This window comes from Rhipicephalus sanguineus, chromosome 10 (assembly GCF_013339695.2).
Source record: "Rhipicephalus sanguineus isolate Rsan-2018 chromosome 10, BIME_Rsan_1.4, whole genome shotgun sequence".
Lineage (NCBI taxonomy): Eukaryota > Metazoa > Arthropoda > Arachnida > Ixodida > Ixodidae > Rhipicephalus > Rhipicephalus sanguineus.
In genome coordinates, this window is record NC_051185.1 from 68,880,864 (window position 1) to 68,908,761 (window position 27,898).

Genomic DNA, 27,898 nt, shown 5'->3' on the forward strand with positions numbered 1-27,898 from the left:
AATAAATCTTCATGGTATTTCCGGAGATGTTAGCCTTGTTTATTGCCTTCCTTGCTACTCGATGTGCCGGGTGATGACTATGTCATATGCTCGTACAATGGTCACATAACACACAAAAGTAATACGTACAGTCACAAACTGCCGATGAATACATCACATCGTCAGCACTCTTTCTTTTAATTTACAATGCTCTTACATCACACAGAATCACAGACAGTATCAGAATGACATAATATGATTGCACGACACTTTTTGAAGATGGCAATGTTAATGATAGCAGTGCTAGAGGCAGTCCATTCAGTCTGGTGCGCAGGATGTAAAAATTGAGTTAGGCACTCTAGCGACTTAGCAGCACTTGTGAACTTCAACTGATGGTCAGTGCGTGACGAGGTATGCGTAACGGACGAAGCACAAGTTTTTCCTTAAATATGTAGTTAGTGGAATAAATGTTATCAAAGAGATATGGAAGACCACACTTGCGTCGCAAAGCAAGCCCACATAAACCGAAGGTTGATTTCATGGCTGAGACGCTGGACTTGCGGTAATGATAGAAGAGAATGTAACTGCTTACACGGTTCTCAACAGAATCGAACATGTTCGTCACGGAGAGAGAGAGAGAGAGAAAGCTCTTTATTGAAGAACAGAGAACTCTGCCGGCGCATGAAGGCGTCTACGTGCTACTCTGTATAGGGAAGATGATTGAGGACTGAAAGGCCCTAAGAGGAAGAGGGCAGCAAGGGAGAAAGAAAAAAGAAAATATATGATCGTGTTATGTGCAAATGATAACGTAATGGTTGTGATATAAGCCACTGCACAGCTTCAGCCGGCCATGGATCCCACATGGAACGTGCATATTCGAGTCCATATCATGCTAGTCCTTTGTATGGCGGTGATTTGATAGTATTTTTAATCTGTGATACGAATGATGAATGACAGCCTCCTTGCCTTGTTCGCTCGAACGAATCTGACAGATCGAAGTGTTGAAACTGCTTCAAACCTATGCGTCTTACCCCGAATCTCTACAACAGCACGGCCTACGGGTTTCAGGCTTCCTGGAAAGATGGTGAAACTCAGGGAGCCATTGAAAACCTGCGGCGTGGCCAACGCTGAATTTAGCTCATTTTTTTTGTTCTTCAGTTGGCTGGTCACGTTCTCAACCAACTCAGGATAACGGGAGTAACCAGGAGAACAATAAATCCCTTAGAAGCCATGGCAGCGTGTGCAGATGACGGGCAGCCTGCGAGTTGTGATATGGCATCTAGAACTCTGGTCAGCGCTGTCTTGGCCGTCTTCAACGGTAGCGGGCAGGACGAGTTCAATGCTTGCTCGAAGCAGGCAATCTCGATGTTGCGTAGGCTGAAAAAAAAAAGAAATAGTTGGCTCCGAAATTCTCTAAGGACAACTGTTCCAATTTGCGAAGCATTTGACGTAAGAAGGAAAAGGCATAGCAGCACATACATGTGCTATTTTATTACGCTATTGTAACGGTGGATAACGAACAATAGTGGACATTAGCCAAAGCCAACAGTCAGGCAACACCTAAAATTTTAATTGTTCTGGGTTAACGGGCCAAAACAACTATATGATTCAGAGACGCCGCAGTGGAGAGCTCTGTATATTTTAATAAAGTGACTTAATAAAGTGGCTGACTGGGCTAGTTGGATGTGCATACTTAAGGTTAACAGCGCGCCTGGGATTTGGCCGACTGGGATTCTTCAAAAGTCAGTTAACATTAGACACTTCTGATAGCTTGGGAAATAAGTACGCTAACATTAACGCAAACTATGTACATTTCAAGAATTATATATTGTTAAGATGTGTCTCGCCTTCACTCTTTTAAGATAGCCCAGTGTAGTGCGGCAGTCTAGCTGACTGTAGTATGGCGGCTTGTAGTGGGGAAATGTAGTATTGAAGTCTAGCCCAGTACAGTTTGTGAAGTATGGCAGCACAGCCTAGTATAGTATGGTGGTAGCTGGTGCCAACGTTTAGACCTGCGGTCTTGTCTTCTTCAAGGCTTGAAGCCTTCAAGAACACAATAACACTGATCTAAACGTTGGCTACAGCGACACCCCGTGTTCAAGAATATTCAGCAGTTCAAGCCTCCATTTTCATCTGAACTTCTGCTTTGGAGGCATAGCCCAGTGTAGTATGGCAGCCTAGTTCAGTTTAGCATGGCAGTACACCACTTTCTTTGTCATTGTACTTGTTGCTGCTTCAACAAATGGCTCATCACCACGTTGCTATGAGCCAACTTCTCAACCTATTTTCACTTATTTTGTCGCTCTGTCCGAACACCGTAACTACTTCATGGTCTGGCCGGATGGCGTACTGAAATGATCAGCAATTTCGGAGCCGTTAGAAAATGCGTGCGCTAAGGCGAAGCTCACCGGCAGTAGTCTTCATTGTCAACTATCACGCGAGGATTCCGTGGATCCGCTGCCGGCGACATCGCTTTTGCGCATTCGTCCATCTTCTTCTGATCCAGCCAATGGTATCCGACGTGAAAGTCTGCGAGTGGTTTGTATTGCGAGGAGAGAAAGCACAAAGTTGGAGCATGGTATAGCGATATGATTACTGCATGTTATAAAGAACGACAGCAATAACGACGTCGATTAGAACGACGGGAACAACGGCTACAGCGCCGAGGCTCGAAATTCAAGGTCTTACGCTCTTAAAAAGGTGGCTTGTTGTTGCAACTGAACCAAATTTGGAACTGCAGTTCTTGTCGAGCGCATTTGGACGACCGCTCACGAACTGTGATCTCGGTAGCCAGATTATGGGGCGGAGTGGTCCACGATGACATTGGTGTAATCTGATAGCGTATTTTATATTCGCACACACATTAAAAAACGTTTTTGCAGATGGGATACAGCCTCTCAGCGTGCCTCGAACTTCCGCATCGTTCTACGACTTCGTCACAAACCATTGTGCAAACACAGCTTCAGAAAAGTGCGTGCCCCAGCGACGGTGCACAGCCATGAGAAACACATACATGTTCAGAATGCTCTTATGACTGTGCTTGAATTCCGGGCCTGTCGTGCTCATGTCCGATATCGTAGCCACTACACCATAGGCTTACGCCTCACCAGGAGGTATGAAACACGTTTAAAAATGACCTGCGTGCAAGAAAGTGCGTTTTCGAAAATCTTGATGGCTTTGCCAAGATTTTCTTTCGAACAAGACAGATCATTTAAATGCGACACACTTCGATTCGCGGTGCTTCCTGGAAAGGTTTGCTTTGCAAGCGTCACTTTTTGCATTCTACATTGTGCGGACGTTAAACTTGAAGAGTACATCTGTTGTTGAAAATTTGAATTTTCATGTAAATTTCGGGTACATCGGTATTCATCGTCATGGCCTAAAGCAAATTGTGGCCGGGTGCATTCACCTGAGGTGTTCTGACGACAGAGTGTCGCGTGACCAGTTTTAATCAGTTTGTATTTATATTACTCAAATTTCATTTAAAATAATATAACCCTACTGAAAGGTTCAGTATGCAATTCAAATGTAAAGTTTTCCATATGATGCCAGCTTGGAGTGATGGAAATTCAATTAAGGGCGTGACCAACGGCAAAGTACCAGAGCGTCCTCGGCTGAGGACGTCGCCTACCTAGGGACGATCACCTTAATCTCATCGTGAAATGAGGTGTAGTGCTCCTACTCTTTCGTGCGATTCTCATGGAAGTATATGAATCTATATATGGAGTTTTCTCTATGAATCATACGGAAACATAGGCAAATATTGCAAGGTCCTATGGAGCAGTGCTGGGCAGTATCGAAGATACATGTATCTTAGATACTATCTTAGATATTAATTCTTTGTGTATCTTGTATCTGTATCGCGATACGTCTCGCAAAACGTGTCTCAGTATTTGTATTTCCGATACATTGAAGAATGTATCGTGTATCTTAAGATACAAGATACTGCGATCGTAACACTACCGTGCAAAACAATAAACGCTGACTGAACTCCGCTTCTCAATATGATACTGTTGCCACTAAGCCACCAGAATTAAACTAAGGGGAGCGATAGTGTTTTATCTTTCCGCCAGAGTTTTCGAGCGAGGTCAGGCGATGAGCTCTGAGCGTCCCCATTGATGGAGCAGAGTCACGTGGCAGCGCTCGCGTCTCGACAGACAAGCGCGCAAACGTCTGCGCCCAGCCAACCTTTCGTTTTCTCGTTTTTTTTTTTTTTTAGTGGCGTCATAGCCATGACACTTGGCTCTTAGTGACTAGTGTGCCTCGATGGGTGCACAAAACGCGCAACAAAACGCGCATCAAGGCACCCTATTAGTCACTGTCCTGTGCGACGCACTCCAATGCGTGCGGTTTCTTTCGCACAAATTATGATGCCTCTGTGTCACTATCGAAGTTTCTATTGCGTTGTGCTTCGTTACGAAGTCTGAAGAATGCAAGAATGGGGTCGGTTTGCGTCTCGCGGATTTCACAGATCGGCGACTTGAAGAACCTCGTGGATGTAAGTTTGACTTATATGTACTCAGATTGACTTATATGCAAATAAGATTCTAACATCTATAGAACCATCGGTACCGATGCTGTATCTAACAGAGCAAACATTCAGTTAACAGAGGCTATCTTGGCGTACCTCTCTTTCTCTTCTAATCAATGAGTTATTAAAATCATAATTTGATTGTTAGCACAAGCTCTTTCTAAGCTGTCCTTTTCCATCCCATACATTAACTATGTGTCTGTGTTGTTTTTTCCGGTCTGCTTACTGCAATATGCCTTTAATGTGCTGACAAGATAAGCTCTCTGCTTTGTTCTTACGCTTAACTGTTTGCGTCATTTTGCTACTGTTTGCATACATATATTCCACATGAGTTTACTGTTGTCCAGGCGATGTTGAGGACAAATATATAGTAATCTGCGTGGGTCTGGAGTATGCAGTAATAAAAATTCTGCTTACTATATAGTGAAACAGCGAAATTGAGTCGGCATTATATTAACGTAAATTATTAGGAGCCATCTCACAGATATTGGCAAATGGAGTGCAGAAACATTGTTCTACCAAATGCTCCGTTCTCCTTCTTAGCGTCCCAACGAGTGGTTTTGTGCTATTTTCCATAGGTACTGAATTTTCTGCGGTCTTATCTTAAATGCTTAATTGCCACAGCTATTAGGGGCTACCCGCCGCGGTGGTCTAGTGGTTATGGTGCTTAACTGCTGATCCGAAGGTGGCGGCGGCCGTATTTCTATGGGGGTAAAATGCCAGAAGCCCGTGCGCTTATATTTATGTTTTAAAATCCCAGGTTCTCGAAATTTTCGGAGCCCTCCGCTACGACATCTCTCATAATCATATATCGTGGTTTTGGGACGTAAAACGCAACAATTATTATTAGCTCTTGGGGGTGCCTCCTGTATCGGTTTCTATACTTATTCACTGTGTTTTATACGGAACCGCTTATCTATTTTACTTCGATATATTTGTTTTCCTTTTTTAGGCGTCCTAAATGCTTTTTACAGCTACTAATCACCAGGTAATTGGAGATATAAAAGTGGCAATATAGTGGCAATATCGGAGGTGTCCTGCGGCGCCTTGTGCAACTATACAATACGTCTGAGACGTTTCTGGGCTGCATCTGTTCTCTCGTAGAAGAAAAATTGTTAAAGAAATCGCGCATTACTGAGTACGTCGTTAACTAACGCTTTACGCCAGGAGATAAGACGAATGGCAAAGCGATTGCAGTTTTAGGTCATCTTCGTAAACACGATGCGTAGCAAAGAATGTCGCTGCCAGCGTTCTTGCTGCTATACACCTGCCTCGTGATCCAGTATTGCGAAAAGCATGATACGTTGATAGGCAAGGTAGAACTCCCCAGTGCTATTTGCACCATCTTGCGGAGCCTTCTTATTGAAGTTCTTGTGATTAGATGGTAACCCGCAAGCTCATCGGCAAGCAGAGCAGCGAGCGCCACCAATTACAAAAGCGACAAGCGAAAACCGCAATCAGTGAAGCGTATAAATAGCTGTCGTGCTAAGCAGCTATAAAGCAACGCCAATAAGTTGTTTCGGAATGAAACTAATATACCTTGAGCAAGAAAGACAAAGTTTTTGAGATACCATAACAGGCATTTCACTCAAACGAAACAAAATTCGTCGCAGTTAAGCTTTGAAGAGAAAATTTTGGTGCATAGGCGTTTAGTGCGACATTATAGAGATATATAATAACAAATTTGCGAATGTATCGAAGTATCTTAAGATACAATTGGAATGTATCGTATCGGATACAGTCAGTGTTGTGGTATCTTGTATCGTATCGCGATACAATTTCAAAGTATCTTTGCCCAGCCCTGCTATGGAGCCATTCAGTATGGTCACCTGAATTTAAAAGAAACTTAAAAGAAATAAAAATTGAATAAAATTTCAGAAGGAAGTCTATAATTTAACTTTCAATTAACTCAGTGCCTGCTTAGTGTAACAAATGCTTCGAATAAATGGTAGTACACTCAAAGAAAAAAAGAGCCCTTTTACTCTTTTTTTGTTTGTGAGTCATGACTTGCCACGTGTATGACTATCTTTAAAGAGACGCAAGTACTCTCTCTGGGGATCATTACTCTCTTCTGAGAGTCACGGGACCCAAAGGGAGTTCACATGTCTCTTGAAAAGGAGTCATATATATGGCAAGTCAGAGTAATACATGCTCTTTTTTTTCTTTCAGTGTACGCGACCCTTTCACCTAAGTGGAGATGGTCACAAAATTTTGATGCATATATTTTTTTTCGTGGCAAGCTCACATGTACCCACCTTTGAGAATCTTACTATCGCAAACAATGTTGCTCATTGCCTCGTAACCTCTCTCCTGGATTCGGTAGTCGCCGTTCACCACTTCAGGGCAATCGGCCAGATATTCATGGCACGGGATCTTTGCTTTGAAGCGGCTGCAACGTGAAAATTGCAAAATGACATACAGCCTTCCTGCAGGTTTTGCACAGCGCAACCTGTTTAGTAGGGCTGACTTTTGGCCTTGTTGGTACGACATATCTGAAGTGTTTGGCGCAGAATTATGAAGACGGGACAAGAAGGGAGAACACGTACACAAGCGCCTGTGTACCTGTTTAGTAGTGTGACGTTAAATCATTCCCGTATCATTCTTATTAAATCTTTAAATCATTCATTGCAAAAAAATGAAATCAGAGATTGGTTTATGACGAGTGTACCAAACACGTCATATTACAGCTCGCTGAAATTGAAATTAAAATGTATTATCTCCAGACAGTGAGATGGCGCATATACTAAAGGCATTAGCCCTGACAAAGGTGTCTGTCTCCTAATTTGCGGCAACTATTCTGGGCACGCATGTCCAGAAGAGGCAACTTGCTACATTTAGGTGGTCGAAAATTATGATCTATCTATCTGTCTGTCTGTCTGTCTGTCTGTCTGTCTGTCTGTCTGTCTGTCTGTCTGTCTGTCTGTCTGTCTGTCTGTCTGTCTGTCTGTCTGTCTGTCTGTCTGTCTGTCTGTCTGTCTGTCTGTCTGTCTGTCTATCTATCTATCTATCTATCTGTTGTGGTCCTTCAGTTATGAATATTATGATATGCGTTTTATTGTGATGCCTATGTGAACTTTTCATTACCTTGGCTTTTACCAGCATGCGGTTTGCGGGGCGTGTGTATATTGCATCTATAAACGACAGGTCATAACACGAACACGAATGTCATGGCATCTATGTCATCTTATATAATGACATCAGTGGCCTAAACGCCATGCTGTATTCTCAACATAAAGAAGTTGAATAGCCAAGGTACAGTACATATATACCTAGACTTATCCACAACAATCAAGTTGTAAGAGAACAGAACACGGATGACAAGTCAGAGTCATGACATAAATAGTAGGAGGTAGTAGATGACATGTACAGCGTGAAATACCCAATATGCTGTTGTGATGCGAAGGCGGCCGTCATGCAATGTAGGTTGCATGACACGCGTGTATTACATATAACAACGTCATACCTGAATGTCACGTTATGCATATCATCTATATAAATGAGATGAACGGCGTAGACTACATGATGTATACTTAATATGACATGTACAAAAACGTGAGTGCACGACAAACATGAAAACAGCCATACACTACCTGCAACCTCTCTTCAACTCCTCTTCATCATAGACACCGTCCCGGATTGGCCTAAATGTTCCCACGATAGTGCCTCTTGATACTCCAAGTAGCACTTCTTCACTGAGCTCGATGGCATCTATCGATAGCTGAAGAAAAAAAAAAATGTCGTGAGTTATAGTGCCTCGAGGCAAAACACTTAGTACAGACAGAAACAAAATAAAGAGACCCTGACGGCACATTTATTATATTTTTTTTTTTTGGAAGCTGGAAGTGCAGCCATCGTGGTGGGACTCTTCGCCTCTCCAGTCACACTCGCCTGCAGCGGCGGACGCGAGTTTTAAAACGTTCACTGTGACAATTAGCTCTGCTCACAGTGAGTACTCCTGATGCGCATCAGAACGAGACTTATATTATGTACTTTAACTTTTTTTACAGAAGAAGACGAGCCGCTGCGTCTCTCCGTCGCTCGCTGACGTTCACACTCGCAGCACAAAAACACAATTATCAAGGCTCGCATGCCACGCTCCAAACACAGCTTGTTCCCGAACAAAAAACGTGATGCTAGAAGATCCCGAGACAGTACCCATTTTCCTCACTTTACGGAAACCCCGATCTGTCCCGCCACGGTGGTCTAGTGGTTATGGCGCTCGGCTGCTGACCCGAAGGTCGCGGGATCAAATCCCAGCCGCGGCGGCTGCATTTTCGATGGGGGGCGAAAATGTTTGAGGCCCGTGTGCTTAGGATTTAGGTGCACGTTAAAGGCCCCTCACCAGGTTTGACAATTTTGAGCTGACGAGCGCAATCCATGCACTAGGCGTTTCAACCATTACGTCTGCCAAAATTTGCAAACGCTTCCGCGCCGCGTAAATGGGTCAAATTTCAAGCTTGAATGCTGCTTGCCCTTCTTCTCGCGTTCAACGCGCCCAGAGAATGAGGGGATGACGTGCATGAGAGAATGGCCCTACGTAGATAGTAGTGCCGTGACGTCGCTCCTCTACGTAGGACGAGTGTGCTCTGACGTCGCCAACAGTAGCACGTGACACTGCGATAATTATTTGACACGACGCGTAGTTTTTGCAATTTGTTGCTTGAGTGGATGAATAAAACTTGAGAGCAATAATAAACACACAAACGGAATGTGTGCGTTTTCTTTTTTTAATTTTTACTGCGAATCGCAGCGAGATTCGAGACTATCTACCTCCGTTTCGCACGCGTTTCGTGTTCTCGCGCTTTGCGCATCGTGCAGACGCCACCCTTACAACGAAACTAATTTTCTACTGCGTTCCAGCGCTCATTAGGCTCATTGATCCTCCCGCGTCTAACTAGATGTTCATGCGGCACACCGCTAGTCTCGCGTCCGTACAAATGTTGCAGCTTTCGTGCTCATAGGTTGAAAGCCAAGTGATCGGCGAGGGCGCATTCGGCATAACTTGCAGAGATGAAGCGCAAAGAACGCCGCCACAAACACCGCTCGCGTCTCGGGGGCTCGGGCTGGTTCGGGCGCGTCATGCGCTCGTGACATTTTGTGCGCATGACGTGTTCATGCGTATGCGTTATGTGATCCTTCCGCTCGCGTGGCGAAGAGGGCAGGGAAGGGATTTGGCTTGCGAAGGCTACGCGGGGCGAGCGGCGAGGGTTTGCAGCTCGCCTCCTCGCATCATGGTTTCGCGCCGCTACAAATTATTGTTTTTCTCAGCTTCTAACCGACCGATTAGAAAAATTCTTGTGGCATAATGCTTCTTTATTGGGCTCGCAACAACTTGCAATGTGTAACTAAAATTCGTTAGGTCACCTGGTGAGGGGCCCTTTAAAGAACCCCAGGGTGTCGAAATTTCCGGAGCCCTCCACTACGGCGTCCCTCTAATCATATTGCCGCGCCCGCTCTAATGCAGACAACGAAGAAGATGATGTGGGCTCGGACAGTCTCGCGGAACGGGACTCGGACCGAAGAAGAAGACGTGTTTTGTGTCTATGGTCTTGTCTATGCTGCTGCATAAACGGGCTGCTTGCTCTTCTACAAAACGTCTTGGTTGTCCGTTTACGGTGCACCGCGACACTGGTGGAGGTGCTGGACCGCAACTCTGCCTGATGCTCCAACCCTCAATCTGGGAGCCGTTCATCGAGTCCTGACGCGCCGTCACCTGTTACAACTCCCGTCCACCGCTTCAGTCGGCGGTTGCTAGGCCTCTCTCCTGAGCTGACCGCCTTCGAGGAATTGACTACCAGGCCTTTCGTACATCTGCCAATGGCCAACACCAGCCCGCCACAGGTTGCACATGGCACCTCTTCTCCCAATCCGCCACAGGTAACTCTTCTTCAGCTACTTGTACCTGATCGCTTCAGTGGTGCCCCACATGAAGATGTTGAAGATTGGCTTGACCACTATGAACGCGTTGCCGACATCAATCAGTGGAATGCTCAACAAAAGCTTGCCCGCGCATATTTCACTCTCGATGACAGCGCTCACACGTGGCTTGAGAATCGAGAAGGCCGTATCTTGACATGGAATGATTTTCGACAGCAGCTCATTGACACCTTTGCTAGCGTCGATCGTCGAGAGCGTGCTCAACAGTTACTAGATTTAAGAATTCAGAAACCTAACGAAACTGTGGCAATGTTTGCCGAGGACATGACACGCCTGTGTCGTAGGGCTGATCCCAACATGTCCGAGGATAAGAAGTTACGCTACCTTATGCGCGGCGTGAAAGAACAACTGTTCGCCGGACTTGTGCGCAATGCCCCAAGTACTGTGGCTGATTTTATAAGGGAAGCAACTGCCATTGAGCGAGCTCTGCACCAAAGATCCAGGCAGTACGATCGCCTGTGCACTAGCACCCCAATCAACGCCGCCTCCATGACTCTAGACAATCAGAGCTCCCTGCGTGACCTGATCAGGGAGATTGTTCGAGAAGAACTTCAGAAGCTTTGGACTCCCACAACGGATACACCCGTGGCGGCCGTTGCCGAAGTCGTTCGTGACGAACTTAGGCATGCTTTCTCCGCTGCTGATCCTGGTTACGACCAGTGTCAGATGACTTATGCCGATGCTGTCCGACGTCCAGCACCCGTCACATCTATCGCGTCGTACTACCAGCCGCCTACAGCCGCACCTTCGTCACACCCTCAGCAAGAGGCCTTGAGACGTCTGCCCATGACTCCGATGCCATCATGCCGCCAGCCATCATTTGTCGCGCCTCGTCACCATCACAAGAGGACACCATGGGACGCCCGCAATTTCGGAAAACGGACGCTTGGCGCACTGTCGATCGCCGGCCCCTCTGCTTCAACTGCGGTGGTGCAGGCTCATATAGCTCGCTATTGCTGGCACCGTGACACAGCGGTTCGCCCTCCTCGGCCGTGGTATGACGGTCGCCGCGCCAACGCCGACTACATGGCTCGCCGTGACGACGCTAATTTCCAAGGCCCTCCAATGACGCGGTCTTCCTATAACGAGTCGCTGCCCCATCACCAGCCCGACTTCGGCCCCGGTCACGCTCTCCATCCCTGCACAGTCGGCATCACCGAATCGGCGTACCTTTGCTGACCTTCGTGGAGGAGTCGCCCAGCCCACGCCGGGGAAACTAGAGGCGGCGACCTCACGGGGTAAGGTCGCAGGCCGACAACACCGAGGATAAAAGCCCCCAGTACTGCCGCTACAGCACGACGTGACGCCGACGAACTTTAACAGCGACGAAATGTGAGCGCCGACCTTGATGTGTTTGTTGATGGACAGCAAATGACGGCCTTAGTTGATACAGGTGCCGACTTTCCATAATAAGTCAAGACCTCGCCGCTCGTCCTCAGGAAAGTGAAAACGCCGTGGACGGGACAGCATATAAGAACTGCGGCGGTCAATACTGCAGCCTACTGGACGATGCACAGCAAGAATCGGCATAGGAGGTACTTCTTTCGTCGCGACTTTAATCGTTCTCCCAGCGTGCTGCAAAGATTTAATTATAGGAATGGACTTTCTCAGGAGCACGGCGCTGTAATCAACTTCCCGGACCGCCTGGTTTCGTTCGGCAAGAGTCCTGGTCTGACTGATTCTTTATTGCCGCAACACATCTCCTTTCGCCTCAATGACGACGACATAGCTGTCCCGCCTCGAATCGTGTGTCCTTGTTTCAGTGGTTTGTGACGTACCGTTTGACGGTGAAGGAGTGGCAGACCGAATAACCTCGCTGCTTTCACTCACGGCATTTCAGTCGCACGAGGAATAGTCCATGTCAACGAAGGGCGCACGGACTTGCTGTTGACCAATTTCAGCACAGAGCGCCGGCACCTTCCAAAGGGCACAGCTTTGGCCTATTTCGATGAGGTAGTAGATGTCCGCGACTGTTTTTCAGCACTCGAAGCAACGACTGCACCAAATCTCCAAGACCTAGCACCCATCCTTGACGTCAGTCCTATTTTACCTCAGCAGGAGCGAGAACGCCTTCTAGCGCTGCTAGCCGAGTTTCCACGACTGCTTTGCGTCGACCTCAAAAGTCGGCCGGACACCCCTGACCAAGCATCGAATCATCACAGAGGACACAGCGAGACCAATCCATCAAAATCCGTATCGTGTGGCTTCAAAAGAACGAGAAGCGATAGAACAACAGGTAGCCAAAATGCTTGAAGACGATGTGATTCAACCGTCAAAGAGTCCCTGGGCGTCACCTGTTGTTCTAGTCAAGAAGAAGGACGGCAGCCTGCGTTTCTGTGTGGACTATCGAAAGCTAAATCAGGTGACAAAGAAAGACGTATATCCGCTTCCCCATATAGATGATTCGCTCGACAGGCTTCGAAACGCACGTTACTTCTCTTCGATGGACTTAAAAAGTGGATATTGGCAAATTGAAGTAGACCCCAGAGATCGCGAAAAAACAGCGTTTGTGACGCCAGACGGGCTGTACGAATTTAAGGTCTTACCATTCGGCTTATGCTCCGCGCCTGCAACGTTTCAGCGCCTCATGGATACCGTGCTGTCAGGGCTGAAGTGGAAGACCTGCCTAGTCTACCTTGACGACGTCCTGTGTTTTCCCGCAACGTTTGACGAACACCTTCAACGGCTGCAGGTGGTTCTGCAGGCCATACGGTCCGCCTGGCCTGACGCTGAAGCCGGAGAAGTGCCACTTTTGCTTCGAAGAACTACAGTTTCTTGGCCATGTTGTCAGTTACGCAGGAGTTCGTCCGGATCCTGAGAAAGTTGCCGCCGTCGCCCAGTTCCCTATACCATCAGATAAAAAGGCTGTCAGGCGTTTTCTGGGCCTCTGCGCATATTATCGGCGGTTTATACCAGATTTTGCACGCATTGCGTCGCCGTTAACTCGCCTCACGAGGGATGACGTTGCCTTTGTTTGGGGAGACGAACAGGAAACTGCTTTCAATGACTTGCGGCAACGTCTGCACACGCCTCCAGTGCTTGCCCACTTCGACGAGACAGCCCCTACAATGCTGCATACTGACGCCAGCAATGTTGGCCTTGGAGCCGTGCTTGTGCAGTGCCAGGAAGACACGGAAAGAGTGATCGCCTACGCAAGCAGAACTCTTTCACGCACAGAGGCAAACTACTCAACCACTGAAAAAGAATGCCTCGCCGTGGTATGGGCGGTTATGAAATTTCGCCCATATTTGTACGGCCGCTCTTTCAAGTGATCAGTGACCACCATTCTCTATGTTGGCTGACAAATCTTAAAGATCCTTCCGGGCGATTGGCACGCTGGAGCTTAGACTACAAGAGTTCGATATGACGATTGTGCACAAGTCGGGGAAACGACACACAGACGCTGACTGCCTGTCTCGGTCACCGATAGAGTCAGCTGCTACTCTCGACGAAGACACAGCATTCCTCGGGATTCTCGACACGTCGGCTATTGCAGACCAACAACATGACGATCCTGAGCTGCTTGGTCTAATAATTATTTAGAAGGACGAACTCAGAAGCGCCCAAAGTCTTGCAAGAGGCTTATCGTCATTTTGTCTACGAAACCAAGTCCTTTACAAAATGAACTTCTCGTCAGACGGATCCACTTACCTGCTGGTTGTCCTACCGCCCTTCGTTGTGAAGTATTGCAAGCGTGCCACAACGAGGTCACCTCTGGGCATTTAGGCTACACGCGCACACTAAGCAGAGTGCGGGAGAAGTACTACTGGCTAGGACTCGCCGCTGCCGTGAAACATCACGTTCGGACCTGCCTCGATTGCCAGCGGCGCAAGTCACCTCCGACGAAACCAGCCGGTTTGTTACAACCAGTCCAGGTCCCGCCAACGCCGTTTGGCCAGATCGGAATGGATCTTTGGGTCCACTTCCTACTTCTAGTGCTGGTAACCGCTGGGTTATTGTGGCGACCGACTACCTTACTCGCTACGCCGAGACAAAAGCCATCCAGAGAGGCACAGCAGAGGAGGTGGCCCGCTTTTTCATCGAGAATATTGTGTTGAGACACGGCGCACCATCGATCGTTATAACAGATCGCGGAACCGCATTCACAGCAGCGCTTTTAGATCATGTGTTGGTGCTCAGTGGTACGATTCATCGTAAGTCGACAGCCTACCATCCAGCAAACCAACGGACTGACCGAGCGGCTGAACAAAACCCTGGAAGACATGCTTTCAATGTATGTGGACATCGAGCACAAAAATTGGGACGAGATTCTACCTTATATAACATTTGCTTACAACACGGCTAAGCAAGAAACGACACGGATGACCCCATTCCGTCTTGTTCATGGACGAGAAGTAAGGACAATGTTGGATGCGATGCTGCCACACGAATGCGACGACGTTGAAACGAGTGCCGAAGTATTTACTCAACGCGCGGAGGAAGCCAGACAGCTCGCACGTGTGCGAATATACCAACAGCAAGAGTACGACGCGGGTCGCTATAATCTGCATCATAGGCCTGTAACCTACGAAACCGGCGACAGGGTATGGGTGTGGACGCCTGTACGAAGACGGGGACTATCCGAAAAGCTGCTTAGAAGATACTTCGGGCCTTATCGAGTGCTGCGACGACTAAGTGACGTCACCTATGAGGTCGTCCCGGATATCCCCCACTGTACAAGGCGTCGCCAGCACCGACCTGAACTTGTGCACGTAGTGCGCATGAAGCCGTACGTAAGCGAGTGACATTGCGAGCGACTGTCACTTGTACAAAGCGCCTTTATGTACAACTGACCCGACTATAGCATCGAGGCGATGCTCTTTTAGAGGGAGGCAAATGCCGCGCCCGCTCTAATGCAGACAACGAAGAAGATGATGTGGGCTCGGACAGTCTCGCGGAACGGGACTCGGACCGAAGAAGAAGACGTGTTTTGTGTCTATGGTCTTGTCTATGCTGCTGCATAAAACGGGCTGCTTGCTCTTCTACAAAACGTCTTGGTTGTCCGTTTACGGTGCACCGCGACAATATCATGGTTTTGGGACGTTAAACCCCAGATAATTAAAAAAAAGTAAGGAAACCCCGATCAGTCAAGGGTTCCTTGGGCTTGTTTACTGTGGGAACGTGTGCGAATGGCCCGTCCGTCAGTCTCAGTAACCCTGCGCGAAAATAACACGTCACTTCCACCGAAGCATCGGAAGTGACGTGGTTGGCTCGTTTGCGGTGGCCAGGGACCTTGGTTGGCTGGGGCTTCTCCTAACCTTCCTTTCTTCCCTCGGGCAATATTATCTACTACATGTCGTCTAGGCAGGCTATCAGCAGCTTGCGTGACGGAGAAGTTGAGCGTGGCCGCCTCAATACTTTGCTACGCTTTTCTTGAAATGGGCTGGTCTTTTTTCTTCGTGTCGAAATTGAGACCCCTATGCCAGGGGCCACACTCTTACGAAAAGATCGAGCATTTGAGGAGTATTTCTGCCACACAGATATATAATCATCGTCTGGCTTGCAAATCCACTCTCCCCCACCCCCTGCCCTCCCCCTTCTACGCCCCTGTTGTGGTTCTTGGCATGTGGGCGCAAACATTTTTTGTTGTCAGAAGCGCCAGTGTGTGTGTCCTTCTTCCCTTCGTCCTTGTCTTTTTCGCGCCCACATCCAAGAACCATCACGTAAGTTATGCTATCCAAGTTTTTGGGCGACGATGAGTTACTTCACGGGTAGTCTTGTTTATGTTTGGGGATCTCGTTTTCCGTCTTCAATTATGTGAAATTATCGTTGTATTCTCAGTTTAGCCGAAGCTTCAAGCGCTCACCTTGCCCTGAAGCCGCCGACAAGGAGGCGATGAGTATGCACGCCACAGTGATGACCGCCGCCGTTTCTTTCTTTGCATAGGTGTGTCTTGACTCCATGCTCTCTGGTCGCCAGGTGCGTAGTCGCCTGCAGCTGCTTTGGAACTCGGGAATCACTTCATATATCATCGCTCTTACAGATATGGATCGAGTTATGAGTAGCGGGACGTGCGCAGCGTTTTCGTAAGGTCGCGAGCTGATAGCATGCAGCCTTATCGCGTCGCTGACGTTGGTGACAGAATGTGTGAAGCAATGCATGTTTGTTTTATTGAGTATTATGGAACAAGCACATCGTCCACCACCGTTCCTCGCTTATCACGTCGACGTCATCCGCTTCCACCCACGGTATCGTATCGTGACGTTATGTCGGCAAAGGTGGTGACGATAAGACAAGAAATAGCGCTCTTACCACGGGCGCTAGCCGCAGTGTTGCTTTGGCACAGCTTCCTTACACATGTACACTAGTGTAAACTCATGACTCGGAGTACGCTGAGTCATAGCTTGGAACGTTTTATAGCTACTGAAGTCTTGACGCAGCTGCCATCTTTGCGTTTGACTGCTGCGCTTATGTGCTCAAAACCGGCCGCGATCACTTTCGATATCGCCCTTAAAATTCGATGATTAATATTTACAATTACGTGCAACTTTAGGGATTTATAAAAACGGGTATGCCATAAATTGTCATGCACATACAACTTTCTAATATAAACGACTGCCTTCAAGTCAATCATGAAAAACTTAATTAACAATTTTTTGTTAATATTCAAAGCAGTGTCATTTAGGCTGCGGCGAAGTATTTCCACCTCGACGTAGAGTTCGTGCGTAGAAACGACAGTGGCCTAACTGTCAAGATTTTCACAAAAAAAAAAAACATGTATTGTAAAAAAAAAACACCCTCTATGTTGCAACTATTCCGGCAAAACTTCACGATTGCCATGATTAAAGATCACACTTGCGACACACGAAGGCCAGAAATCTTCAATGAAGCGTGTTTGGAAATGGGCATCATCTCCATTTTAAAATTAATATCCAGAACTTCAGCTACGGCATGAACAGTAGCTTTTCTAGTGTACGGGAATCGTGAAGACCCGCATATCAAGATCTGTGCCTCAGTACCCAATGACTCATCCGTAAAACGTTACGTAGGTCACACTACATTCGCATTACACGAGCGCACCCGGCATATGGAGCACGACCTTGGAGCAAGATTACCGCAGGAGATGCGAGCGAATAGTCGTGTTTCTTTCTTTTTTATTGCTCGTTCCTGTCAAAAGCAGAGCAGTTGAAGACGGTCTGTATTGCAAACTTGCTCAAATTGCAATCGTAACAAGTAATCCCTCTTTCGCGTTTTTCCCCCTTCTTCGTCACCGCTCGTTTTGACAGTGTAAAATTGCGAAAAGCCATTGTACGATAAGCAGTCACATGAGTAGGGACCGAACTGACTTTCGTGTTTGCCCCTTGATACGAAACCGCGATTAATGCTACAGCGTTCCTCGACACGACTATCGCCCTCTGACATTTCAATCCTGCCGTATTGACTACGTCAGCGGCTCAATCACTTTTGCGAGGTCAGCCAGGCGCGGCCGATCCAGCCGTTTGCCACCCTCTCCTATCCTTCTCTCCTAACTCTCCGCCGTCAGATAGCGTTCGCGCCTGCTTTGAGGTAAAGCCTCTCTGCCTTCGAAGGTAGAGGGGCTTTACTTGGAGGTCGGGGGGAGGTACCGCCCGGTTAGTGCCTTACCACAGAAATCGGAGGAGGAAATTTTAGTGTCACGAGCGAAGAATGGCACTCTGCACTCAGAAAAAGCTGATTTGGCAACGCACCCACAAGTTACACCGCACCCCCTACCGCACTTTCCCGAAGACGCTCTCGGACAAATGCTTCGGAAGCAAGAAGGGCTCCGATGTACCACACAAGCTCTTGTACCTGCGTGGGCGTCAGACCTCCCTGCTGAGAGGCCCACGCAGGTACATGCATCAATATAACACATTTTTGACGCATTGCAAAGCAACTGAGCCTATATCTGCGTGCTGTAAATTGACAAAGAGAATTCCATACGCCGCATTGTGAAAAGCGTCTCAAGGTCTGAGTGGAAACAATGACGCCTCTCCCGAGAAATAATTACACTTTCCATGATGTACTCGCCGTATGTATGTACAATCGTGAGCGAGCTTAACTCGAACGCTCCGCAGCGTGTCCCGAAACGGTTTTACTGACGCCAAGCGCCGCGTAGCTTTGGGTTCTCTTGCCGAGATGTTACCAATGTATGCCGACATACTATCCAAGCATACAGAGGCATTATCTCGGCAACAGCGCCCAGCGCTTCGCGGCTGCCATCAGTCAAAGCAGTCCAGGCCACGCTGCGCACGTATTGAAGTACCCACGTATTTATACCACGTATACGTGGTATTTATATTACGTGGTATACCACGTGGTAAATATTACGCGGTATACCCGCAGTATTATTTCACGTATAAAGTACTACGTATTGAAGTACCACGCATTGAGTTGAGAGCGCGTGGCTTCTTACACAGGCAGCACCGGTATAGCGCGATGACGAGAACGTTCAGGAGTGCTATCGCGGAGCGATACCGTATGCCTTATTTATGCTGTTCTTATCATCCACTACTCGCGGCCGACTGATCCTGTCGATAACGCGGACGGACCGTCGCTCTAACCCCTGGTTAAGCGCGAAAAGCCTACATTGAAAAAGGCAATCGCTCCAAATGACTGTGCATTAACGGTGTGCACAGTCCAGTCACTTCGGTCAGCATGCAAAAGCGTATCAGGATTGCAGCACCCCGCTGGCGCTCCGGTGATCTGAGGTGTGGCCCGTTGGCAACCGGTAGCAGCAATAACTCTTCAGGAATGCTCTCGCCCTCGCGCTATGCCGCAGCCGTAGTGCAATAGGTGCTTCCAACGGCGCCCACAGGCCGCACTGCATCATACTAACGGCCATGCGTTCCTGCTGTCTCATTTCAATCCGTCAATAGTGACTCCATTCTTGAAGATAGATCTTTCTCTTTTGCGAGACGTGTGGTGTGGCCCTACCAATTGCTCTATCAGCCTTTGCAATCTGCGTGCAAGTACCTTGGTGCATTATCTTGTAACCGGTGTTCGTGACACTTATCAGGCGCGCCCTTACCGACAAGAGGGCATAAAGGCATTCACTTTTCGGTATCAAGGCTGTGTGACTGACGATAATAGGGGGGTTATAGCATGAACTCGTACGCTTTCGTGGCTTCTCGATATAGGGCAATGGATATATGACGCTTAAAGCTTTGTAGTAGACGGGAGCAAGGACCGTCTGTTCGTGTAGTCTTTCCGTATTTGAGCAGTGGACCGCCCAAGCCCAAGCGCTGCGTTTTTGTTCTCTCATCCCTTGTCTCGTGAGTGCATTCAGTACCATCATGAACGCCCATTCTATTTCTCCTACCGTGGTCGCTTCCTGAAACTTACCTGTTGCTTCACTTTCGAGGCATGGCAACAACAAAAGGGAATCAGTTTCAAATCCTTCTTCCCGGCGTCGGAAATATGTGTCTTATTGTGTAATGGATTTCCGGACAGCATAATGAACGGACGATTAATCATGTGCTCCCTTGTAAGGCGGTTTCAGCGGCCTGTGTGGGTCGCGGTAGCAGATGTACTGAAAAGCTGGCTGAAGATTACCAGGTTGTTCCGGCCCATCTGCCTTCAGCTAATTCTGTTTAACATGAGTTTTGCGTGGCTGTAAAAAAACCCATGCCGTACCCTGTGGAGCATGTCCGAGACAGTGTTGCACGTCTTTCGCTGCTGTCGAAATTGGTTGCTCTCGGGGTATACGAAATGAATCACCTGGGTAGTGACGTTTAGGCAGGAAGAAGGCAAGGAGATATAAGGAGTGGTTGCGTTCAACGTTAAAGACCATCGCTGCACGGCCGCCCACTGTTTCATGGCGTGCCGTACAAAGACGTGCGAGCGGATTTGGCGCCGCTTGAAAATGTTACGGAAATCAGTAGAGATAAGTGGAAGGTCACGGGAAACACCGACAACGGATCAACCACTCCCTCAGGGATGCGGAAATGAAACGTGGCCGTTGCAGTGAACGACCTGCTACACATCCTTAGTGTTACTGAGGGTATGGCGTTCGCGTTCGTTCCTTCCAAAGCGCCTACTCAGCCTCCGATACCATCACGTAGGACACATTCGGTGTGAGCGCAGTGTTCGATGAGGTGGAGTCTGCCGTCGCTTTGGCCACGATGATTTGCAGTGCGTTAACTTGGAGGAGTTTCGTGGATCCATCAGAAAATGCCTACTTTGGCCAGTCGGCTTGGTAGCCCGCGGTCGCGCGCGCCTTATCTTTCCAGGGGATCAGCTATTGGCTCATATATTTGTACGTGTTGTTTTCATCGCAAAGTTTTCGTAGAAGCCATAGACAGCACGAAGGCAGTTTTGCTTCCTGCAACAGCCACGTTTCCTTACGCCAGCATTTTGTTGGAGGAAGTGTCAACAACATATAAGGATGTGTGATTCATCTGAAGGCATTTATATAAGAGACCTCGGGATATATGAGTGTTAAAGGGACACTAAAGGCAAATAACAATTTATGTCAGAGTGAAAGCTCAATGTATGACAACTTCTAAAACGGCAATATTGTCGACAGCAGTGCCCTACTTACCGAGAAATTAAGCTAAATGTATCACATGATGAGCGCCACGAGCGGGACATTTTCGAAGTGATCCCGATGACGTATGAGAGTCTGCCTACAATGAATCACCAGTAATCAAACTAGCAACAATAAAAAAAGAACCTTCCGTACATCAAAAGACGTAATAAAATGATGTTTGTTCGTTTCCGTTTGATTCAGGGACAAAAGAACCTCTGTGGCGTTTCCATGGGGAACGGCGCGCATGGTTCAAAGGTTCCGTTTTCGCGGAACTGCGCTTCGCCCGGCGCCCTGCTTCGCTCACGCGGTCGCGTCTCAGTGGTAGTTTCGGGATCGCGTACTGCCGCGTGTGTTTTGCGCGCTCGTGAAAGTCGCTCTGACAGAAAGTCAGAGCTTCGATGGCCGTTGTTGCCGCTGTGGGTCCCGCTACTTTCGCTCTGCTGCTACTAGTGTCGGCGGCCGCGCAGTAAAGGCGGGCAACGTTGGGCACGGCAGCAGTGACGTATGAAAGCTCATTTCAGGCGGGTGATCTGAAGTGCGCTAACGCGATGCGGACCACTAAAACGTGATGTTATTTCAAAATAAGCACTTCCTTGTCAACAATCAACGTCGACTTAATATTTGCCTTTAGTGTCCCTTTAAGATGCCGACTGTCTTCTCTCTGGAGAGCAACTCGTGCATGTGTGACATTTCCTTTTCCTCCCTTTTTTGTGTACATATCTTTTATGACATCGTCGAATAAACCGTCGTTAGTTTGCGCTTGTACTGTTCACTTCTGCTTCTTCTTGCGTCATTTTTGTGTGCGTCTTAGTAGAGCGCTGCAAAATTGAGCGATGTACACCCAAGGAGCACCTACCCTTGCTATTCTAGTACTTTATGAGCCTAGGCGTAACTAACAATCCGTGGCAACATGCTCAATTGTTTATGCAATCTTCTCTCAACCCGAAGCTTTTAGACCCGCCTGTACTAAACACTGCGGCGCACATTGCTCCAAGAAAACGGTGTACCTCGGCTCACCTGCCATTATTTTAGTACTTGTATAACTTATGTGATTTATGGCGATTATATTTAGACCCTTTTAGCGCTATACTACATGTACAACTTGCTATTCGTTTTTTGTTATCATGCAGTATTCACTAACGCGCCATCTCTTCGGTCATACGTAGTCCTCGAGAGAGAGGAAGAGAGAGATAATATATCTTAATGGTATTCCCGGATATCGCCTGGCTTGCTACTCGAGGTGTCGGGGGAGGACTGTGTCATATACTCTTACAATGATCACATAACACACAAAAGTAATACGTACAGTCACAAACTGCCGATGAATACATCACATCGTCATCATCCTTTCTTTTTATTGCCAATGCTCTCACATTACACAGAATCACAGACAGTAGCAGAAGGACATATTATGATTGCAGGACACTCTTGTGCAGATGTCATTGCTAATGATAGCAGTGCTAGAGGCAGTCCATTCAGTCTGGCGCGCAGGATGTAAAAATTGAGTTAGGCACTCTAACGACTTAGCAGCACTTGTGAACTTCAACTGATGGTCCGCGCGTGACGAGGTATGCGTAACGGACGAATCACAAGTTGTTCCTTAAATATGTAGTTAGTGGAATAAATGTTATCAAAGAAGGGCACACTTGCGTCGCAAAGCAAGCTCAGAGAAACCGAAGGTTGATTTCATGGCTCAGACGCTGGACTCTCGATAATAATAGAAGAGAATGTAACTGCTGACACGGTTCTCAACTGAATCAAACATGTTCGTCACGGAGAGAGAGAGAGAGAGAGTAAGCTCTTTATTGAAGAACAGAGAATTCTGTCGGCGCATGAAGGCGTCTACGTGCTACTCTGTATAAGGAAAGATGATTAAGCACTGAAAGGCCCTAGGAGGAGGAGGGCAGGAAAGGTGAAAGAAAAAAGAAAATATATGATCGTGGTATGTGCAAATGATAACGTAATGGTTGTGATATAAGCCACTGCACAGCTTCAGCCGACCATGGATCCCACATCGAACGTGTATATTCGAGTCCACATCATGCTAGTCCTTTGTATGGCGGTGATTTGATAGCATTTTTAATCTGTGATACGAATGATGAATGACAGCCTCGTTGCCTTGTTCACGCGAACGAATCTGACAGATCGAAGTGTTGGAACTGCTTCAAACCTATGCGTCTTACCCCGAATCTTTCCAACAGCACGGCCTACGGTTTCAGGCTTCCTGGAAAGATGGTAAAACTCAGGGAGCCATTGAAAACCTGCGGCATGGCAAATGCTGAATTTAGCTCATTTTTCTGTTCTTCAGTTGGCTGGTCACGTTCTCAACCAACTCAAAATAACGGGAGTAACGAGGAGAACAATAAATCCCTTAGAAGCCATGGCAGCGTGTGCAGATGACGGGCAGCCTGCGAGTTGTGATATGGCATCCAAAACTCTGGTCAGCGCTGTCTTGGCCGTCTTCAACGGCAGCGGGCAGGACAAGTTGAACGCCTGCTCGAAGCAGGTAATCTCGATGTTGCGTTGACTGAAAAAAAAGAAATGCAAGAGAAATAATTGGTTCCGAAATATTCTAAGGACAACTGTCCCAATTTGCGAAGCACTTGACGTAAGGAGGAAAAGGCACAGCAGCACATACATGTGCTATTTTATTACGCTGTTGTAAGGGTGGATAACCAACAATAGTGGAGATTAGCCATAACCAACAGTCAGGTAACACCTAAAATTTTAATTGTTCGGGGTTAACGTCCAAAGCAAAACCACGATATGATTGAGAGACGCCGCAGTGGAGAGCTGTGTATATTTTGGCCACCTGGGGTTCTTCAGAAGTCAGTTAACATTAGACACTTCTGATAGCTTGGGAAATAAGTACGCTAACATTAAAGCAAACTATGTAACTACATTTCAAGAATTATATATTGTTAAGATGTGTCTCGTCTTCACTCTTACAAAATAGCCCAGTGTAGTGCGGCAGCCTAGCCGACTGTAGTATGGCAGCTTAGTACAGTGTAGTAGTGTAGTTTGTGAAGTATGGTAGCATAGCCTATAGTACAGTATGGCAACCTAGCCCAGATATAAACATTGCTGAACGCGCGGTGTCGCTGGAGCCAACGTTTAGACCAGCGGTCTTGTCTTCTTCAAGGCTTGAAGCCTTCAAGAAGACAAGACCAGTGGTCTATACGTTGGCTACAGCGACACCCCGTGTTCAAGAATATTCAGCTGTTCAAGCCTCCATCTTCATCTGAACTTCTGCTTTGGAGGCATAGCCCAGTGTAGTATGGCAGCCTATTTCAGTGTAGCATGGCAGTAAACCACTTTCCTTGTCATTGTAGTTGTTGCTGCTTCAATAAATGGCTCATTACCACGAGTCTATGAGCCAACTTCTCAACCTCTTCTCACTTATTTCGTCTCTTTGTCCGAACACCGTAGCTACTTTCATAGTCTGAAGGGATGGCGCACTGAAATTATCACCAATTTCGGAGCCGTTAGAAAATGCGTGCGCTGAGGTGAAGCTCACCGACAGTAGTCTTCATCGTCAACTATCACGCGAGGATTCTGTGGATCCGCTGCCGGCGACATCGCTTTTGCGCATTCGTCCAACTTGTTGTCGTCCCGGCACTGGAATCCGACGAGAAAGTCTGCGAGTGGTTGGTATTGCGAGGAGAGAAAGCACAAAGTTGAAGCGTGGCATAGCGATATGATTACTGCGTATTATAAAGGACGACAGCAATAACGACGTCGATTAGAACGACGGGAACTACGGTTATATACAGCACATTACAGCGCCGAGGCTCGAAAGTCAAGGCCTTACGCTCTTAAAAGATGTCATGTTATTGCAACTGAATCCCTTTTGGAACTGCAGTTCTGATCGACCGCATTTGGGCGAACAGTCATCAACTGTGCGCCCGTTAGCTAGATTATGGGACGGAGTGGTCCACGATGTCATTGGTGTAATCTGACAGTACAGTTTATATTTGCAAACATACACAAAAAAACGCTTTTGGCGATGTGAGATACCTTTTCAGTGTGCCTGAAACTTCGGCGTGGTTGTGCGACTTCGTCATAGACCACTGTGCAAACACAGTTTCACAAAAGTGCGTGCCCCAGTAACGCGGCGCAACTATACACAGGATAAATACAAACATGTTCAGAATGCTCTTACGGCTGTGCTTGAATTCTGGGCCTCTCGTGCTCATGTCCGATTTGCTAACCACTACACCATAGGCTTACGCCTGATCAGAAGACATGAAACACGTTTAAAAATGACCTGCGTGCAAGCAAGCGCGTTTTCGAAAATGCTGATGGCTTTGCCAAGCTTTTCCTTCGAACAAGCCAGATGATTTAAATGTGACACACTTCGATTCGTCGTGTTTCCTGGAAATGTTTGCTTTGCAAGCGTCACTTTCGGCATTGTACATTGTGCTGACGTTAAACTTGAAGTGTACATCTGGTGTTGAAAATTAGAATTTTCGTGTAACTTTCGGGTGCATCGGTATTCATCGTCATAGCGTAAAGCAAATGGTGTCCGGGTGCATTTACCAGAGGTGTTCTGACGACAGAGTGTCGCGTTACCAATTCTAATCAGTTTCCATTGATATTACTCAAATTTCATTTAAAATAACATAACCCTACTGAAAGGTTCAGTATACAATTCAAATGTTAAGTTTTCCATATGGTGTCCAGCTTGGAGTGATGGAAATTTAATTAAGGGCGTGACCAACGTCAAGATACCCCAGCGTCTTCGGCTGGGGACGTCGCCTACCTACGGACGACCATCTTCATCTCCTCGTGAAATGAAGTTTAGTGCTCCTCCTCCTTCGTGCGATTCTCATGGAAATATATGAATCTATATATAGAGATTTCTCTATGAATCATGCCGAAAACATAGGCAGTATTGCAAGGTTCTATGGAGCCATTCAGTATGGTCATATCAATTTGAAAGAAATTTAAAAGAAATAAAAAATTGAATATGATTTCAGCAAGAAGTCTCATATAATTAACTTTCAATTAACTCAGTGCCTGCTTAGTGCAACAAATTCTTCGAATAAATGGTAGTACACTGAAAGAAAAAAAGAGAGTAATTTGACTCTGTTTGGAGAGTTCGGGCTTGTCACGTATATGACTCTCTTTAGGGAGGCACGTGAACTCTCTCTGGGGATCATTATGCTCTCGTCGAAGAGTCACGGGACCCAAAGAGAGTTCACATGTCTCCTTAAAGGGAGTCATATGCGTGACAAGTCAGGACTCCCCAAAAAGAGCAACACATACTCTTTTTTTTTTGTTTCGGTATAGGCGACCCTTCACCTAAGTGGAGTTCGTCGGAACATTTTGATACAATTTTTTTTTTCGTGACAAGCTCACATGTACCCACCTTTGAGAATCTTACTGTCGCAAACAATGTTGCTTATTGCCTCGTAACCTCTCTCCTGGATTTGGTAGTCGCCGTTCACCGGTTCAGGGCAATCGGCCAGGTATTCGTGGCATGGGATCTTTGCTTTGATGCGGCTGCAACGTGAAAATTCCAAAATGACATACAGCCTTCCTGCAGGGCTTCCACAACGCAGCCTGTTTAGCGGTGCGACGTTAAAAAATTCCCGTATCATTCTCATTAAATCTTTTAAATCATTGATTGAAAGAAAAAATCAAATGAGAGAGTGGTTTATGACGGGAGTGCAAACTGTACCAACCCCATCATTTGACAACTCGCTGAAATTGAAATTGAAATGTATCATCTCCGGACAGTGAGATGGCGCATATATACTAAATGCATTACATTAGCCCTGACAAAGGTCTCTGTCTCCTAATCTGCGGCAACTATTCTGGACACGAAGGTCCAGCATAGGCATATTTGCTATATTTAGGTGGTCGAAAATTATGATCTATCTATCTATCTATCTATCTATCTATCTATCTATCTATCTATCTATCTATCTATCTATCTATCTATCTATCTATCTATCTATCTATCTATCTATCTATTATCTATCTATCATCTACTATCTATCTATCTATCTATCTATCTATCTATCTATCTATCTATCTGTCTGTCTGTCTGTCTGTCTGTCTGTCTGTCTGTCTGTCTGTCTGTCTGTCTGTCTGTCTGTCTGTCTGTCTGTCTATCTATCTATCTATCTATCTATCTATCTATCTATCTATCTATCTATCTATCTATCTATCTATCGTGGTTCCTCAGTAAACCCTGCAAATATGAGAAATTGCTCGATATGACATGAGTGTACGAAGTCATGACACGCATATCATGATATGTGTTCTATTGTGATGTCCATGTGGACGTTTCATTATCTTGGATTTTACCAGGATGCGGTTTGCATGGCGTGTGTATATTGCATCTATAAACGACAGGTCATAACACGAACATGAATGTGATGCCGTCCATGTCATCCTGTATAATGACATCACTGGCCTAAACGACATGCTGTATTCCCAACATAGAGAAGTTATATAGCCAAGGTAGTTATATACCTAGATTTATCCACAGCAATCAAGTTCTAAGAGAATATGGATGAGAAGTCATGACATAAATGGTTGCATGTATGTACATGTCATGTACAGCGTGATATATCCAATATGCTGTTGTGATGCGAAGGCGGCCGTTTCATTACCTTAATATATACCAGAATGTAGAGTGCATGACGTACGTGTGTTACATATATAAACAAGTCATAATCTGAATGTCATATTATGCATATCATCTATATAAATGACATGAACGGTGTAGACCACATGATGTATACTTAATATGACATATACAAAAACGTGCGCGCACGATAAACATGAAAGCAGCCATATAATACCTGCAGCCTCTTTTGAACTCCTCTTCATCATACACACCGTCCCGGGTGCCCCACCATATCGCAAATCGATACTTCAAATAGCACTTCTTTGCCGAGCTCGGATCGCATCCATCGATCTCTGAAGAGAAAAAAATGCCATGAGTTAAA

General features: G+C 46.7%; 1 protein-coding gene across 2 annotated transcripts in view; it reads right to left on the reverse strand.

The window, feature by feature from the left end:
* Positions 1-249: 249 nt before the first annotated feature.
* LOC119372080 (uncharacterized) overlaps positions 250-27,898 on the reverse strand; it is a 31,708-nt gene continuing 4,059 nt past the window's right edge. The window contains exons 2-6 of one of the 2 annotated variants that reach the window (XM_049419597.1): positions 27,752-27,869; positions 26,356-26,441; positions 6,766-6,813; positions 2,388-2,508; positions 250-1,356 (exon numbers count right to left, since the gene is read on the reverse strand). In XM_049419597.1, coding sequence (XP_049275554.1) covers positions 1,146-1,356; positions 2,388-2,508; positions 6,766-6,813; positions 26,356-26,441; positions 27,752-27,869 — 584 coding nt within the window. In that variant the 3' untranslated portion in view covers positions 250-1,145. Of the gene's footprint in view, positions 1,357-2,387; positions 2,509-6,765; positions 6,814-22,642; positions 23,464-24,453; positions 24,575-26,307; positions 26,442-27,751; positions 27,870-27,898 lie in introns of both variants that reach the window. The other variant, XM_037642532.2, reaches the window with a different exon arrangement.